The following is a 17282-nucleotide window of genomic DNA, read 5'->3' as shown; positions in this document are numbered from 1 at the left end:
TGTTTTTTTTTTATGTTGACTACCTGATGTTAGGCTTTGTCCACAAGATGGCGCTATACTATCTTCCGACTTTTTTTGCTGCAATTGTCATACTTTTATTTTTCTAACTTTTGTTTGATTTATTTTACATTCCTTTATTTCACCACCATATTAATATTGGTGATATTTATATTTGTGGCAGAGGGGCCGCTTGCTTAAAGACCGCACCTCTATATGATGGCTTTGCTGGATTACCGGTTTAATAAAAGACTTTGCATTTGAATGTGAATACAGTAAATTGCTGATTGTTATTGAAGTAGTCTACATGCAAAACACACGTTTGAATGCTATATGTACTGACTTATTTGACAGTCTTGTTTCTTTTGGAACACCATACAAAATAATCTATCTATCTATCCATGTATCTATCTATGTATGTATCTATCTATCTATCTATCTATCTATCTATCTATCTATCTATCTATCTATCTATCTATGCATGGTTGTGTTTTTGTACACCATTGATAAAGTTTTTACTTATCTATGCAATCTACGGGAGTTTAGCATGGCAGTGTCACCATTGCACGTTCTTAACATTCACTATAGAAGTTTAACGGGCGATAATTACAACATGGAAGATAAATATTTTACAAATAAAGTTGTTATAAACCTAAATATATGTTGGTGAGAGCATGTGCTGCAGTGTTACACTCAAGCAACGGGATTGCGCCTAAGCTGCCGTGTAACGCTACAACTGTAGTAAAACGACGTAAGGTGTCCTCGCAATGCTGGCCCGTTCTCACGGAGCAGGCGAAGAAGCATAAAGTATCTTTTCGTAGATCTGTTGGATTTTATTTTCCTGGTCCCTCAGGTCTTCAGTCGCAACTTGGGATAGGTTTTGACTCGATACGGGAAGGTGGACACCGTGACCAACCAGGATGTTTAAAAAGTACGTAGCTAATTACTACCATGTTCTGGCTAACGCTAATTTATTAGCTTACATGTTTTCCAGCGTGTTTTGCTACCATCAGACATTTATTTAACTGCTTTCGTCATAACATTTAAGATTTGCGTGATCTTTGCGATGCCTTGGGACATTCTACACGGCTAAGCCTCGCTGAAAATCATCAATTCATATCTGTGAACGTAGGATATTTTTGTCGTTGTAAATTGGGAGTATTTAAGTAATCACAACTGTCATTGATAAAAGGCATCATTAAGAAAAATAATTTAAAGATTCGTCGGTAAAGCCATGTTAGCTTGAATTTGGAGGTAAATGCATCAACAAATTTATTTAATGGAAAATGGGAGTTACTTTGACAGCTTCTTTGAAAATATCAGTTTACTTACATTACATTGTAATGTTTGGTGTGAATGTGTTGTATTGTGCCGATTGTGTTATAATGAAGTAAATCTGGGTTTGATAATAATGTAATCTGTTTGACTAAAGTGCAATTGACTGCTTCTGTATTTGAATAGGTAGATAAATAAATAATAATATTGATCTTTTATCTTGCAGATTTGATGAGAAGGAAAATGTATCTAACTGTATCCAGTTGAAAACATCTGTGATAAAAGGGATCAAAAACAATTTGTTGGAACAGTTTCCTGACATCGAAGCATGGCTCAATCATATAATGCCAAAAAAGGACCCTGTCAAAATAGTGAGATGGTACGATTTTTCATTTCTTTGTCTCATTTCTGTGCAAAGAAATTTCTACAGTTTGTTTTTCTCCTGACAGCCATGAACACATTGAAATCTTGACAGTCAATGGAGAGCTACTCTTCTTCAGACAGAGAGAAGGGCCATTCTACCCCACCCTAAGACTGTTACATAAATGTAAGATTTCCTATTTTTAGTTGATGAATGTATTCAAATGTACTTAATTTTAAAACAAACACATTTTTCCTCATAGATCCTTTCATTCTCCCACATCAGCAAGTTGACAAAGGGGCCATAAAATTTGTCCTAAGTGGGGCAAACATCATGTGCCCTGGACTGACATCACCTGGAGCCAAACTTTATCCGGCAGAATCTGAAACAGTGGTTGTATCCTTTTCTAATGTACAATACCATTTGAAATTATTTCAGCTCTGTAGAATGCAATTGCTAAGGCAAGGCAGATATATTTCCATGATTTGCAACAACTCCCCTTAGAGTATCTAGATTTGTCACCTTTCTTCACCATTTTAGTTTTTGAGTGCATCCTTGACAAGTGAATGCAGGCCATAATGGCAGAGGGTAAGCAACATGCACTTTGCGTTGGCGTCATGAAAATGTCTGCAGAAAGCATGTAAGTCTTTTTTTTTTCATGACTGTAAGAAATTTTAATGGGACTCTCATTCTGATGTTTGACCTAAATGTAACTTGTGTTTTATGCACAGAGAAAAAGTCAACAAAGGCATTGGAATTGAGAATGTTCACTATCTGAATGATGGATTATGGCACATGAAGACCTATAAATGATAAAGACCCCCTCTTCTCAGCAGAAAGTGTGGAGCTGTTGATGGCATGCTGCATCATCCATTTACTCCTATTAACTGTAATGTAATCTGCCAGGAGACTGGAGTCACACTAATAAAACCAATGTCCCCTTTTAAACAGTGATTGTGTGTTGTGCTTTTTGAATGGGCCCTTTTTATCAGTGGTACCCATCAAGGGTGTGATACCTGTAGCCACTGCTCCATAGTGTCTAACCCTAACCCTAACCGCACAACAAAGGTGAACTGTAAGTAAATTACATATTTATTTTATTTACAGTTCAGCTCGGATTTTATTTTGTGCGCAGCATAGATTTGCTGTGCGCGGAGAACGCTGGAGCAGTGCGCGATTATGCAAACACGCGGCTTAGAGGGAACAGTGCCTGTAGCCTTGTTGTTGCAGTCTCAGTAATGCTAAACTTCAAATCAGGTCAGTTATCAATTCAGGCATTCTTTGTAATTCTGATCTTCTGCAACATATAATAAAACCTGTTTCATATGTTGCACACATTTTCCTCAATACTGGATAATTACCAAATGATTTTTTGGGGGGCAGCTTGGTGCAGGGGGTAGAGCAATTGTTTTTGGAACCAAACATTCCTGGTTTGATTCCTGGCTCCTAGTGTGTCAAAGTGTTGTTGAGGAAGACTCTGAACCCCTAACTGCTCCCCTGGAACTGATGGACAGCCCATGAGGGATAAATAAAGGAAAAATGATTATTTACTGGGGTGTAGCAACACGGATATTTGTAGTTGGTTGGAGAACCTATCTAGGTAAAATCAGTCAAATACGTTGTCCTTTTGATGAAAACAGAAACAGTTGTTATTTGATAGTGGTATAGAAAATTGTATATATTAAGTGCTTATTGGCAAGGTGAAATTCTAAAAGAACCCAAAACAAAAGGCCATTATCACTTAAAATAGTTTTGAATGAGACAGTAAAAATAATACCATGGCTCCACTGTCAAGGTAAAAATGTAATAAGCTTAAAGCAGCAAAATTATTGAATTGTGTTGAATTAAGACTAGATCCTTGAATTTAAATGTGACTTCCAAAAGATAAGAAGTTGCAGTTGGGTTCTCAGTATTATTTCATAATCTTATTGGACCCCTTTATAAGGCAGTTTTGAATTTTGCACTGGATTTCATTGAACCAAAACATAACACAAAAGGGAAAGAAATCCCCAATCTCTTCCATGAAGTAAATCTCTCACCACAAGGTTATTTAGAACTTAGAGGATTTTTTGTTTAATAGTTGACAAGCTCACAGTTCACAATGAAAATAATAAATAATTTAACCAAAGCCCTTTAATTTTTCATTTATGTCTTAGTGTATGTCGCTGAACATTTTTTGGTTTTTGTTCACCAGTTTCTTAGTCCTATTTTCTTGTTTTAACTTAAGCATAAAATTAAATTCAATTTTAATACAATCTACTGAACGTCATGCAGTCCACTGAATCAAGATATGTTCTCATTTTCAAGTATTTTCTGGCTAATTTAACCGAAACTCAAAAAAAGTCCCAGCAATTAGTTGAAACTTTTTTTAATCATCTGAACTGCACTAAATATTAGGGTCAGCAACTTATTGGCAATTTCCTGATATATTTTAGTCATCAAGGAAACTTTAAATATTAAAATTTTACTATCACGAGAAACAACTGAACACATTAAACATGATTTTACATTTTGATAATTTTTTAGCACAATACACTCTGTAGCATGTATAAATTGCCAATAGCGAAACCTTTGGGTTGTTCACATCATGAAAATCTTCTATCACTACAGCCTGGCCGGTCTTCAGCTGACATTCAATTGATTGGGATTAAAACATAACCATTTACAAAATAGTGGATAAATATAATAAAATAAAATTGTGAGCATGTTTGGATTTGTAAAACATATTTTTAGACTAAAATCTTCATATTCATACTGTACCTCATTCCCCTGTAATGCTACTATAATGCTGTTATTCTTCCTGATCAGTTTTATAGTTGCATTTGAAATTGTGTTTATCAACATGTATAACACAAAATGTTCTTCATAAAATGGTAAAAAGAACTACACATTTCATCGGAAATCAGTTTTATGATTTTCTTTATATTTGAAAAACCATCTCCTGCAACAATCACATTTAAAACTTCAGAATCTGAAGGGATAAAAAAAAAGAAAAAAAAAATCTTTTCCCAAAGTGCGGGACAAATAAAGGACTATCTTATTTTTTGTGTTTGGAAGACTTATTCTTTACAATGACACTGGCAGTCAAGCACATTATTTTCCACAGCCATATGTCCATACATTCATAGGATTTATTGTTTTTTTGATATGGTTGAATACGGCTGAACATTTAGAATTTGTAAATAATCAGACAATGTTTTCAGAATAAAGTGTCACTTTAAAACTGCGGCTTAAATACCATGAAAGACAACATTTAAAATGTAAGTTATAATAATATTACAATACCAAAATACATCCTGGTTTTTCATACCCCAGCACTGATACATTTCTCATTTCTATCTTGATTCAAAGAACAGCACACTCATCGACCCTTAGACCCCTGCACATCAAAAGAATGAGGTGCTGGTGGTTGTGCAAAAGGTACAAAACTTGTTTCCCAATCAGGATCCAGTTAGATTAATATAACAAGTAAACCACGCAACATTAGTTTGCCATCACAGAAGTGAAAAAACCAAGAGCTTAAGGACTAATTGTCTAGTCGTTGTTTGAACCTTCAGGGGGGGAAAATAATAACAAGTCATGGAAATCATGGCCATATGGACGAAGTCTGTAAACGCCAAACATCATCACCTGCATTTGATTTGGTGTCATCCCATTGAATGTGACTGCCATATCAGAACAACAGCCCTCCACCACATTAGTGGGGTTTTCCTTCATGCTGTCTGTTATCAAACTGTCCACACTCTTTCGGTTGAACAGGCCTTTTCCATGTGTGTCTTCTCCATTCTCTGCAAACACGCCTGTGTACTTGAGACACACAGCCAGCTGCTTATCCTCACTCAGCTTCCATAGGGCACGCCCTCTCTCTGGACATTTGTCCTCATCCTGAAACACATTAACTAACCTTCTTAGAGCTTCATAACTAAGTACAATGCCGCTATCATACGCCACATACTCAAGCTCTCCTGACTTTATGGCGTTTCCAAGGTAGAAAGGCTCACTAGGACTCTTGGTAAGCAACAGATACTTGAGGTTCTCAATGATGGCAAATGTTGTGGGTTGTGCCACAAAGAACCATCGTATATCTCCAGCGTTTTCGAAAGCGTGCTTCAGAGCTTTACGCAACCGGGTCCATTCGTCCTTTTCTTGCAGGTCAACAGCCTCAAGAGCCTTGGACGACTCTGACGTGTAAAACGCAGCCTTGTCACAATGTTTGCTCCAGGTGTCAATTGCAGTGGCCCAGTAAACCAATATCTTGGGCTGGACCATGATGACGCAATAGACACGAACCTGATTGTGCAATTCCTGCATCTCAAAGTCAGAGAGGTGCTTCAACTCATCTTTGCTTGGGGCCTTAACATGATGATGGTGAGAGAACTCATCTGTCCCCGACTGAGAGACAGGGCTGAAACTACCCAGAAGTGAGAGCACCAAGCAAAACAGCCCACCGAGGATCATCCCCTTCATGAACGAGCCTCCATCAGACAACATTTTGGCAGCACTGTAAAAAAGAAAGAAACATTTGAAAGCATTTATATCAGAATCTAGAGAATCATGCTGCTTTCTGTCTTGTAAGAAATATTCTGTCTAGTAGTGAATAAATAATGAATCATGTGCTTTAATAACATATTTCTCAGTACCGAAAAAGCAATTCTCAAGTAGAGATTCCAAATATTGTATTATTACCATAAATGTAAAAATAGTGCAACAAATCTGAAAGTGTTACGTATGTAGAAATACAAAGTCAGTGACATGAATTTGGATGGGTAATAGAATTAATTATATTTTCTATGTTAAGGTATCTTAACCAGTATCTGTTTTTTTTTATAAGTACAAATGTAAACCAAGAACTTAGCATTCTAATGAGATTCAACGTCAGCCACATCACCACATAAAATGTCCAATAAAATGTATGTTTACATGGCTCTGATACCAAAAATAATTTGGGAGATTTATTTTCCAAGCAAAATTTATGTTTTTATCAACTACCCGTGACTTTAGGCAACACGCCACAATATAGTGGAAAAAAACAACAAAAAACCTCAGTTTTAATACTCAATATTTCAAGTCAATGTGACACGTAAGTAAAGAATTGAGCAAATGCCACTGTGGATTAATACATACAACTTAATCACATCACGCCAGCTTCAATATAACTTAAGAAAAACATTAAGTTTCTCATGTTTGGTCTCCGAATCAGTTGCATTTTAAGGATTTTAAGAGCGTGAACGGGCTCAATGTCAGCTTACTGTTTTACATACAAAGGAAATCACTGTAGCGTTACCTTCTGTATTGACTATTTTTAAGTATTTGCATTCGTTTCAGAGTCCACCAATCCAGTTTATTTCCGTTGCTATGAGCGAGTCAAATGATTTAATCTGCTATTTCTTCGTTACACCGAAATTTAAGCGAGATTTTTTAATTCTCTGTGCATGAGGTGTAAAGTAACTAATTTCAGGGATTTGGGTGGACAAGCTAGCATTTAGCTACGTGTAAGCGCAGACGACGGGGTTAACTTGGGTGTTGTTAGCAACATTACTAGCAGAGTATATTTCATATTACAGTACCTGGTGGAGGTGCGCCTGTTGTCCCGTACCTTTCAAATCCCACGACGGCTGTTTACAGAGAATATGAACAGGATGTTTGTTTATTAACTAGGTAAGGGCATGGTTGTTACATTTTAAGTCAACACTACCAACTTCCGCTTCGGAGGTCATGTGACTCCGCTGAAGTCTCCTCCCGTTCAAGTCAACTCTCATTCATGTGGTGTGTGGTGTGTGGTGTGAAGTAATGGACAAATGAGATATTGTTAAATGAAACATCGTTGTTAAATTGGATTACCCACACATTAATACATACTTCAATGTATCTTTTTTTTCAACTAGGATGATTTATATTCAAATGTATGTTGCATCTTATGAAATTTCCAAATATCGGTATTGTTGACAATCGCCTTATATTTATGTCCGATCGAATTCTTGCACTCCCAGAACCTGCTTACCCCTTTTATGGATTTCATGATGATGATGATGATTTTACTGATAATAATCATAAAAACAAAAACAACAACAACAACAATAATAATCACAAAAACAATACTAATAATGATAATAATCAAAATAAAAATAAGAAAACAATAGGTTGGAGCATGACTTAGTCACTCTGAAAGTTATATATTTTATTATATATTTTTTTAAAACAATTTTTAATCTAATTAAATTTACAGTAATTGAATAAATTGTGTATATCTCTAAATTACTACATCAACATAGACATAAGTTTAGATTGGTTTTTTCATTGTGCATTCCCTTGTGAGACCTCAAGTTAATATCTGAGCTGATATCTAAGCGCTGACCTGATGTGCAGCACATCTTTGCAGAGACAGCTCAGTGACCATATGTATCAAATGTTGTTTTCAGCAACAATTTCCAAAACGTGAAGACAACATTATAAATCACCTGACACAACATACACTCTTCGGAAGCACATTACTGACCTTTCAGTTTGAAAAATGCCCCATGGCCCAAAGTATTATTTGAAAAAGAAAAAAAAGAAAAACAAAAACAAACTTTCTTTTTCCTCTATGTTTAGAGGTAATGTCTTTTCAATGTACTGTGTTGTGAGACACATTAACACCCCAATCTTGTCATTATTTCTTCGTAAAAAATGATGATGATGATCATTATTACTTTGTATTGTACTTTCTATACAATGGATTCAGTGTTCTTTACAAAATAACGGGGAATTACAAAAATAAGGATACGACCACATAATATGTTGTAATCTACAAGTGTAACTTTAAGATCAGTCTTTGAAAGAATACTTCAGGCTGTGAATTTTGCCAAGCTCACAGTAGTATTGCCAAAGACTGAAGATTTTATAATTCATCAAATCATGACCCAGGTGAAAAGCTCCACAACACAGCAATCAAGCTTATGAGAACTTGTATATGCTAACTTTTAATTTGACTAAAACTTTTGAATCAGCCATGTTTTTCAGCACTGTAAGCAGCCTCAGGATCAGCTTTGTGACCCTTTTAGCCATTACACAGCAAAGATCTACATAAACTGTGCGACTCTGCTCACTTACTTTAACAAAACAGCTTGTCAGATGACACCTCTGTGCCTACAAATATTCCTGGAATCAGATGATTAAAACATGTTAAGATCAACCACTGAAGTACCAGTCCTTGATACCAGCCTGAATACATCTGCAATTCCTATGTCAACAACCATAAATATGTCACCGCAATGAACATGACTTCCCATCATCTCGACGATGTTCCTTTTATATTACATACAACACAGTTTCCTCTTCCGTTAACTTGAAATCTCTTGCAGACAAATTCCAGCCTCCCCCTAACAGCGCCAGCCATCACACTATCATTTTTATATATTATTTTCCATATTTCCATATTTTCCATAGATATCACAAGTTAAAATCGCCGACACAGCACAGCAAACAATGTCTCCTCTATTTATATTTATTGATATTGTTATCTTATCTTATCTTATCTTATCTTATCTTATCTTATCTTATCTTATCTTATCTTATCTTATCTTATCTTATCTTATCTTATCTTATCTTATCTTAATACATGCATATAATCCAGGTCTGACTTCACTTCCACTTCCATCAATAAAAACGCTCCTTTTCTTGAACAGTTGCAAACATTAGCATCAGCAAAGAGACTGAGGATAGGAAGGTATCATTTAGCAATGCCTTCAGTGTTTCTTTCTTTGAATATTACAATACCTGTTTCACTGAAATCGAGTGTTATGTAGTATGCTCTGAAACTTTATGGTGGAATCGACAGAGGCTGTAACACCAGTTTCCATGGCAGCTGTTTTAGAAAAGGAAATTTGACTAAAATGGGGTAGGAATACTTCAAATTGGCTCAGTATTTACAACAGAGGGTTATTGAGCTTCACAAATAGACAGCAGGGGCTAAGATAAAAGCTTATATAAGCATATTGTATTTCCATATTGTGACCTATTTGCCCAATGAGATTAATTATCTGAGATCTTGCTCATCCCATTGAAAATGACGTAGAAACCTGCAATGACACAGTTCTATAAGCTTTGTGAACCCACAATCTCAGACATGAGCAATGATGTTTTTGGGCAGCCCATCGCACAGATGTGATGTCAGACATAAAGCATGGCCACCTCACTGGACAGCTGCTGATTACTGTGTGAGAGTAAACATTTGTTAGACCTCTCTGTACAAGCAAAGATAGGTTTTGTCTGAATTGACAGGGTCCCCTAAATTGTGTCTATGACGCCAAATCCATTAAGACAGAGACTGGATGTGATGATAATGTATTGATCAGATTGTGATTGATGGCCTTAAAGGCTATATAAGTTAAGTTTGTGGCCAAGCTGAAGGAAAGTCTAGCTCTGGCTGCTTCAAGAAAAAGTCACCATGTATTCTGTGGCTGTGTTTTACTTCATAGCAGTGATTTGCTCTGCAAGATGGTCCCATACGCTACCTCTGTATTCTGAATCCAGCCTGGAACCACAGCCAGGTAAGTCTTCTTTATATTACAATGCTTCAATTATCCCAAAAGATTATGAAGGATTTACATCTGAAAACTCAGCACCTTAATGTTTTCTGCATCCTTGAAACATTTAGTAAATGTTTTGAAATTAATGCAACTTGATCTTTATTGTATTATCTTTCATCCTGTCTATTTTGATCTAAGATACACTTTCACACCTCAAACATACTTTTCTCAAATTCCCAACATGAAAACATATCATAATGAAGCCTTTTGCTCGGCAGGTTTAATTCAGAAACTGGTATCAGAGGTGGGACCAAATACTGAAGGGGAGCAAACGGAGGTGAATGATTTGTATCCACTGCTGATGCAACACAATGGGGACCGAGAATCTTGGAATAAAGGTATATAATTGATGTAAGCTTTCTTTATTTATACCAGTGAGTATTTTCTCTATAACTCCTAGTGTGACATAGTTTCTGCTCAATTTTTCCTTTAAGGAGCCAAGGAGTCAGCAGCAGATTCATATACCAAAATGGTAAGCCTTGATATATTATAATCTGCAGGCAGTGCTCCATGGATAAGTGGTTAATATAATCATATTGATCAACTCATGACTTCCTTGTCTGTAGATTGAGGATCTCAGGGAAGCTGTTTTGAAGCTGGCAGCAGCTGACAAGCTTCGCTCTGAAGGTTTTCTTAGATCAGAGCAGAACATGCCAAAGACAAACAAAAGAGGTCAGGGACTCCTATTTTCCATCGAGCCACACCTCTTACAAGTGCAAAACCTTTTGCGGCAATCCTGGACTGTGATGTTTATTGTTGGCTATTGTATATGATCTCCTAGATGACCAAGATTATTAATGGCACAAAAATTTATCAAATATTTTTCAGCATAATTTTTCTCCAAACTGTTATTTTTACATTTTAAAATGTTAACACTACACTCTATGGATTCTCTCGCCTCAGTTCCAATAAAAGCAATTTAAAATGTGGCATTTTCAAATGTGCACCTTTGTCATGAAATAACAAAGGTGGCAAAATAATAACAGTGACAAAAAAGGATAATATTTGAATAAAATTTGAGAATATAAATTAAAGGGAGTTGTGTTTTCTGAGAGGCCTGAGTGGAAGCTAATAGCTATGTTAATTTCTTATGATACAATAGGGCAGTTACCTTGGTCAGTTTCTTGTAAAAATATGCTACTTTTAATCTCCTTTTTAAATAAAGATAAAATAAAAGATAAATGTTGATGGTTTGCATTAAGAGATTTGAAACTCTCATTTAATGTGTTAAATAGTTCAAACATGCACAAAAGAAAAGTAATACGTTCATACTCATTGAGAACATTTCAGGTGAAGAAATTGATGTCACTTTATTGGTGTGTGTTAAGGTATTTAGTGATTTGTATTTTGTGTTTGTTCTGACAGCATGCTTCTGGAAATACTGCGTGACCAACTAGACAACATTAACAGAGGAATTCTTTATTTTGGAGCAACAGGCCTGGATGCCCAGTCATCTGCAATTGTAGTTTTGTTTCTTATGAACCCATTTTGTCATCACATAAACCAGATTGTCAGAAAGTATATTTTTGATGTCATGAACCAGTCTTTCTTTTTTTTTTTTGATTGAAATAAACTTGAACATCAGAAATGAAATTTATGAGACATGTTTGTAGCCGGAACTCTTTCTTACTTAAATTAACTTGTCAATTCACTCAAAAATTGAGATTATGAAAACTATTCAATAGTGTGGTAGCAAGACATTTTCATGATACTTAACTGTGTTTGCACAAAGAAAGATGCAGAAATCTGCTGTGGTTTCTGCATAAAGATGAACAGTTTTTAAGATATCTGCAGCAGTTTCTCAAACTTAAAGTACTTTTTGTCTAAATTATCATGACAAGGGCGATTTGATTGTAAAAAAAAGCAAATTATATTTTTACACTATAAATAAAATCATCCTTTTAATTACATTCAAAGAAAATTGCACATTTGCCTTTGTCAGTTTCTTTTTTCTACAATGGACAATGCAGCGACACACATAAAGCAAAGAACATACTCTGGGATTTGGAGTAATGCTGCTGCAAAAACATATCTCAGCGTCCAACATTTGCTAGTCACTGCCATTTATTGCTGCAGGCTTTAGCAACTTTTACAGAGAATTTAATGATTATTTCCTTTTGTTTGCCACACTGAAGTAAGCCTTCTCGATTTCGATGTCTGCTGGACATGTCTGTTTGAACTCTTCCCTCTCGTAGGCATTCTGAAGGTATCGCCACACACCTGTGAATTGGGCTGGGATGTCAAAGTCACAGTACTTCTTGGCAGCAACCTGAAAAGTTTGAAATAGAAATGTCCTCAAACTGATTAAATAGCATTATTCACAGTGGTTCAGGGTGCTCACTCATTTTGCGAATCTCGCCCCTGCAAGAAAAGACCGAGGTTCTTACTATAAGATGTTTATTATTTGGATGATTACTCTTGTCATTCAGCATGCCAACAAACAATACAATCTTACAAATATGTACAAAGAATTATTGAAACATTGAGCAAACTGTAACTTTTGATAAAAAAGGATGACCTCCTACTATAATTCTTGGGGAAAATATTATTTTCCATTTAAATATCACCATTGATTAACTAATATTCATACTTTTAATCAAATAGGCACAGTTCGAAGTACCCAAATGGTCAAATAAGGTTATTGACAGGCCTTGTCCATTACTGTTACAGTCTAAAACAATCTCCATTTTAATTGGTTCCTCTTACAAACTTTTCAGCTCCTGCTTTTATAAAAAAAAATTCCTTTATGGTCTTTTAGATATAACACAAAATAGTAAAATAACAAATCGTCATATGGAGCAATGATGCAACTAGTCAAAGCTGGAGCGATGCTGCTCAAAATCCTGTGGAGGCCAGTATTTACTTGTATATAAGTGTGTTTTTCTGTGAGAAATTGTGCCAAACTGGAGTCATGTGTACAGTAATGTGAAATTTCATTGGGAGTTTAAGTATGATGTGAAATTCCTATGGTTTGTGTCTTTCCATTATTAATAAAACTCCAGCATCATCAACATCAGCCCATAACAACTGAGGGGCAATTGTGATCTCTATTTGGTGTCATCAATAATTGGGTTATAAATTTTTCCGTCTCCTGGCCACACCAAGTCCTGCCAGTTAAAACGATGAAGTAAAAGATAGTTTGTCTTACCCGAATAACATGCAGCTTGGGCAGCAGGTTGCAGTCAGCTAAAGTGAAGCGGTTGCCGTCCAGAAACTTTCTCTCAGAGACAGTGGTGGATTCTTTCTGGTCGACCTCTTCAGGTAGGGGGCTATTCAGGTAATCATCCAGACGTTTGAACTCCCGCAGAAGATTCTTCTCCTGAACTTTAGTATCAGAAAAAAGTAAGAAAATATCAGAAAAGTAAAAACCAAAGAGATCAATGCCATTCAGTTGGAGGTTAAAAAAACTAAATAAAAGATTACATCCTCTTGAAGCCCCTGGGGTCTCAGAATCTCACTTTATTTGAGAACCTTCTGGACAGGGCTTCCTTGCACTTGTTTGCCTTTTTTGTTTGTAATGATTTGAAAGTTACAAAAAAAAATGAAATAAAAAAACGAAGAGCGATGACGAGAAACCAGACTCACAGGCATTATTTGGCGTGTTCTTAATGAAAGCAGAGAACTTTGCAAAAATATCAGCCCCCACATCAAAGGACTCTTTGTTTAGTGGGCTGAGATGAGGAAACCTGTTGAGAAAGGAGGGGATGTCTGAGAGAAAACCTTTGTTTCATCAGAAGATGTCAATTTAATACAGCTTTGGTGGCCTGACACCTTTTTAATATCGCATCAGTCATATTGATATGATGATATTGTACACAGTACCTGGGAGGGGCCAATGTTTGTTCAAGAAATTCCTCGATTTTGATGAAGTCGGTTTTGAGGGTGCCATTATATAGGAGGAATGGGGGGTTTGCTCCAGGGGCCAGGTCCTTTAGCTCTGCCGGTTTCCTACAGAGAACAGAGAAGTCAAAATATTTAAAATGGTTATAAATGTCCAATTCTGAGATAAGGTTATAATTGACAAACTGAATAAATGTGTGGGTTATCAGTGCTATCAGAATTAAATTGATGGAATTAATTTATGATTTAAACAGTGGCTTAGTTAAAGTTTAAAGGGAAAAAATTGTGCTGGGAGTGGTCAGCTATTTATAATGCCCTCTTGTTCATTTTGAATCACTCGATTATCAACATCCTTTCAAGGTGAGCTTATTTGCTCACAGATGAGAAATTCACACAATGAAAATTTGTTTGAAGAAGGTGAGAGCGTTGGAGTAACACTGAGCTCCTTGTACTCTGTTCATTAGCTTCTCCTTCTTCACCTAGTAGATATAATGAACAATTCTAAGGATTATAGTAATACAGCGATCTGTTTTTCTCTCTCAACCAGGAGAGGACTGTGAGAAAGTCAGTTTGACCAGATGCCCAGGATTTTCTTTCTGGTGCTGGGGGTGCTTACTTCCTCATGTCAACAGTGGTAACCGTAAACTTGACTCCTTTCAGCCACAGCACCATGAAGAGCCTCTGACAGAAGGGGCAGTTGCCCACATTTTCACCATCATGACCGGCCTGAAAAGAAAAAACGAAACAGAAATGTTTGGAAATGTTGTTTTGCAATTGTCCAAATAGTCCTGTTTTATCCAGTAAAGCGATATACGAAGATGCCTTAAGATATTTCCAGGCGGGGCAAAATCGAGTATTGTATTGTGGCTGAAAACAAGAAATAGTAATATTTGCTCTCCTACTTCAGCCACACCAGGACGACCATTTGTTTAAAGCCCCGCCTTTTTGCCTTTGAATCAATATAACAGCATACTTAGAAAAGCATTTGGTGAATGAAAAATGAGAATAGCGAGCTGTAAAAACCTCTTCCGCTAAATCTTGTTAATGAGTAAGATCATCATATAACAGGTGATTTTTTTCTGTAGAAATATTTATTTAACTGTGTAGTTTTTAATCACCTGGGATGGCTTTTTGATTGAGCTTAACTCATTTTAAGCTCCTGTGCATCGTGTATTTGCAAGTGTATTTGCAGTCCCTATGTCCTCTATTGTAAGTCGCTTTGGATAAAAGCGTCTGCCAAATGCAATGTAATGTAATGTAATGTAATGTAGTTTTTTGTTCTTAATTTGAGAAAACACTGTCCCTGTGTTCTGGTACAATTAACCTAAGCACAGTTTGACATACTTGAGGTAAAAAAAGACTGAGGAGTATCTCACAGTTTCAGTTTAAATGTAGACATGAAATAAGAAACAATTTTCAAACTAACTTCTTTCACTGATTCAGCACCCTCAGAGACAATAATGACAAGTTCACTTAAATTTGATAAATTCACATTTTTGAATGCTTTTCAATGTGAAATATTGGAAGTCAGATTATAGTAAATACTAATGTTTTTAAAATAGATGGTAACAAGAATAACTTGACATTTCTCTTGTAAGTGATCCTCGAAAAAGAGACTCCCACTACTAGTGGGACCATCATAATTAAATAAAGTTAAAAAGCAAATATACAGGGCTGCATTTACATGTGTGCATGAGTCAGTGGGTGTGTCAGAAGCGCTGGGGCCAGTCACCCTGTATGCTCTTTTCTCCTCTTGGTGTTGGATGATAAGATAGACCCTGTGGCTACAGCTAACTGATAAAACCCTGCAGCAACCTTCAACATGGAAACAAACACTTCCAGTGCATGTATCTGTTGAAGCCTCAAATCAAAAAGAGGGTTGTTCTCTGATTGATGCCTCTCACATTTTAGTGGATCTCTGTTACTTTTAAATCCTAAATGAAAAATACTTCAAATTGAACCAATCTATAAGCAAAATATTTATTTGACAGTCTTCTCTTGCCTCAAACAATATAAACATTTTTACAAATGCACTTTGTAATTGAGTTATAGGAGACTGACCTTAATAAACAACTCAATGCTCGGCTCCTTGTCTGAGTTCTGTCGCAGCGCCATGTCGTCCTCAGAAGATTTTTTTTAAAACTTTTTCTCTGTGAAAATTCCAGACGACAGCCCAAAAATAAACCTTCAAGTTTTCTGAACCCCTTGAGATATCCACTCGTCAGGAAAGCAAGATAAGAGTACACACTTGCAAAAGTACTGCTCTGGTTTTAAGTATCTTTGCCGTCGTGGAGGTCAGGAAACTGTGACACCTCAGTGCTGGCTCTATTTTGTCTGAGAGCTCCTTGGACACAATCATCCTGAACATACTTCACAAGTCAGAGGAGAAGGAGGGTCGAAGGATGGGTGGGGTACACCCACATATATACAGAACTCAATGAAGGGAGCTTTAAATAGGTTTGCAAGCATATTGCAGTAGACAGGAACTGATAAGGAAGTAACTCAAAGCAGAAGAGTGTCAGTTAATTTTGACATACCTTCCAACATGGTATGATAAATAAGGAATTGTCTCAACTTAACACAAACAAATTCTGAAACTTTATAATAGAAAAGAAACCTCATGGTAGTTTCATTTACAAACTGTGTGTTTTATGTTTGATAACATAATAAAATATTTATTTCTAGTTCATAGGTTTGGAACAAACTCAAAATGTGCCTTTATTTACTGTACAGTCGATTAATAGTGCATAGATTTAAAAGGCAACTAAATATAATAACTTGATTTGTGTGAAATATTTCCCTGCTATGAAACCATTCTTCATATCTTTATTTCCAAATATCGATATATGTAATTTAAATGTTTATATGTTCTTCAAGGATTGTCTTATGGGAAGTTTATGGAATTTTACTGGAGCATTAGGTGGGAGTGCCACATGTCCACAATGATCTGTCTCTATTATAATGACCATTCTGCTGCCACAAAGGGAGTGGCAACTAGAGATTGTCTGAGAACTGTTGAGAGTTTTATCCTGAAATATATTTTGATTAACCATTTTGAATAAGGCAATTCAACTAACAGCAAATATGTGTTAGTGTTTGGTGTAATGACATGGCCATCACATAGTGTTGAGTATGAAAATATGGGTTTATCTTAACTGCTTTAGAATAAATAAATCTTATTCTGTGAGGTTAGTCATCAGGAGAGATTTCCTGGGTATTGTGGAAAAAGCTGGCTGCAAGGG

At 36.1% G+C, this 17282-nt stretch overlaps 4 protein-coding genes across 5 annotated transcripts; 2 read left to right on the top strand and 2 right to left on the bottom strand.

The window, feature by feature from the left end:
- The first annotated feature begins 719 nt into the window (after window positions 1-719).
- mcts1 (MCTS1 re-initiation and release factor) lies at window positions 720-2581 on the top strand. Its single transcript, XM_086157987.1, has 6 exons — window positions 720-928; window positions 1499-1651; window positions 1722-1819; window positions 1896-2029; window positions 2206-2273; window positions 2365-2581. Exons 1-6 carry the CDS (start codon window positions 918-920, stop codon window positions 2444-2446), a joined length of 546 nt encoding a protein of 181 aa, XP_086014113.1. The 5' UTR covers window positions 720-917; the 3' UTR covers window positions 2447-2581.
- A 1954-nt stretch (window positions 2582-4535) lies between these two features.
- On the bottom strand, window positions 4536-7341 carry c1galt1c1 (C1GALT1-specific chaperone 1). The gene is made up of 2 exons (XM_086158538.1): window positions 7201-7341; window positions 4536-6134 (listed from the first exon to the last, which is right to left on the bottom strand). Exon 2 carries the CDS (start codon window positions 6122-6124, stop codon window positions 5168-5170), a length of 957 nt encoding a protein of 318 aa, XP_086014664.1. The 5' UTR covers window positions 6125-6134; window positions 7201-7341; the 3' UTR covers window positions 4536-5167.
- Window positions 7342-10042: 2701 nt separating this feature from the next.
- urp1 (urotensin-related peptide 1) lies at window positions 10043-11693 on the top strand. Of its 2 annotated transcripts, none has more exons than XM_086158600.1 (5): window positions 10043-10161; window positions 10419-10538; window positions 10635-10672; window positions 10767-10872; window positions 11566-11693. In XM_086158600.1, exons 1-5 carry the CDS (start codon window positions 10059-10061, stop codon window positions 11595-11597), a joined length of 399 nt encoding a protein of 132 aa, XP_086014726.1. In that variant the 5' UTR covers window positions 10043-10058; the 3' UTR covers window positions 11598-11693. The 2 variants fall into 2 exon arrangements, with proteins under 2 accessions (XP_086014726.1, XP_086014725.1); XM_086158599.1 differs by having other exon boundaries at window positions 10059-10161; window positions 10416-10538.
- Window positions 11604-16426, bottom strand: clic2 (CLIC family member 2). The gene is made up of 7 exons (XM_086158598.1): window positions 16289-16426; window positions 16102-16190; window positions 14657-14766; window positions 14023-14148; window positions 13786-13886; window positions 13349-13524; window positions 11604-12469 (listed from the first exon to the last, which is right to left on the bottom strand). The coding sequence occupies exons 2-7, from the start codon at window positions 16153-16155 to the stop codon at window positions 12308-12310; spliced, it is 729 nt and encodes a 242-aa protein (XP_086014724.1). The 5' UTR covers window positions 16156-16190; window positions 16289-16426; the 3' UTR covers window positions 11604-12307.
- Between the last annotated feature and the right edge of the window lie 856 nt (window positions 16427-17282).

Source organism: Fistularia commersonii, chromosome 13 (genome assembly GCF_037954325.1).
Source record: "Fistularia commersonii isolate RoL2024-O1a breed Wild chromosome 13, RoL_Fcom_v1.0, whole genome shotgun sequence".
NCBI classification, from domain to species: Eukaryota; Metazoa; Chordata; class Actinopteri; order Syngnathiformes; family Fistulariidae; genus Fistularia; species Fistularia commersonii.
Note: the sequence above shows the minus strand (reverse complement) of the source record. Positions and strands in the feature narration are given on the sequence as shown.

Excerpts from the sequence above, each read along its gene's own strand:
- mcts1 (XM_086157987.1), top strand. Across the intron at positions 1,652-1,721 it reads CCTGTCAAAATAGTGAGATG|CCATGAACACATTGAAATCT; the intron begins GTACGATTTTTC and ends TTCTCCTGACAG. Across the intron at positions 1,820-1,895 it reads CCTAAGACTGTTACATAAAT|ATCCTTTCATTCTCCCACAT; the intron begins GTAAGATTTCCT and ends TTTTCCTCATAG.
- c1galt1c1 (XM_086158538.1), bottom strand. The coding sequence starts at position 6,124 with ATGTTGTCTGATGGAGGCTCGTTCATGAAGGGGATGATCCTCGGTGGG.
- urp1 (XM_086158599.1), top strand. The coding sequence starts at position 10,059 with ATGTATTCTGTGGCTGTGTTTTACTTCATAGCAGTGATTTGCTCTGCA. Across the intron at positions 10,162-10,415 it reads CAGCCTGGAACCACAGCCAG|CAGGTTTAATTCAGAAACTG; the intron begins GTAAGTCTTCTT and ends CCTTTTGCTCGG. Across the intron at positions 10,873-11,565 it reads GCCAAAGACAAACAAAAGAG|CATGCTTCTGGAAATACTGC; the intron begins GTCAGGGACTCC and ends TTGTTCTGACAG.
- clic2 (XM_086158598.1), bottom strand. The coding sequence starts at position 16,155 with ATGGCGCTGCGACAGAACTCAGACAAGGAGCCGAGCATTGAGTTGTTT. Across the intron at positions 13,887-14,022 it reads CAAACATTGGCCCCTCCCAG|GTTTCCTCATCTCAGCCCAC; the intron begins GTACTGTGTACA and ends CTTTCTCAACAG. Across the intron at positions 13,525-13,785 it reads GAACACGCCAAATAATGCCT|TTCAGGAGAAGAATCTTCTG; the intron begins GTGAGTCTGGTT and ends CTGATACTAAAG.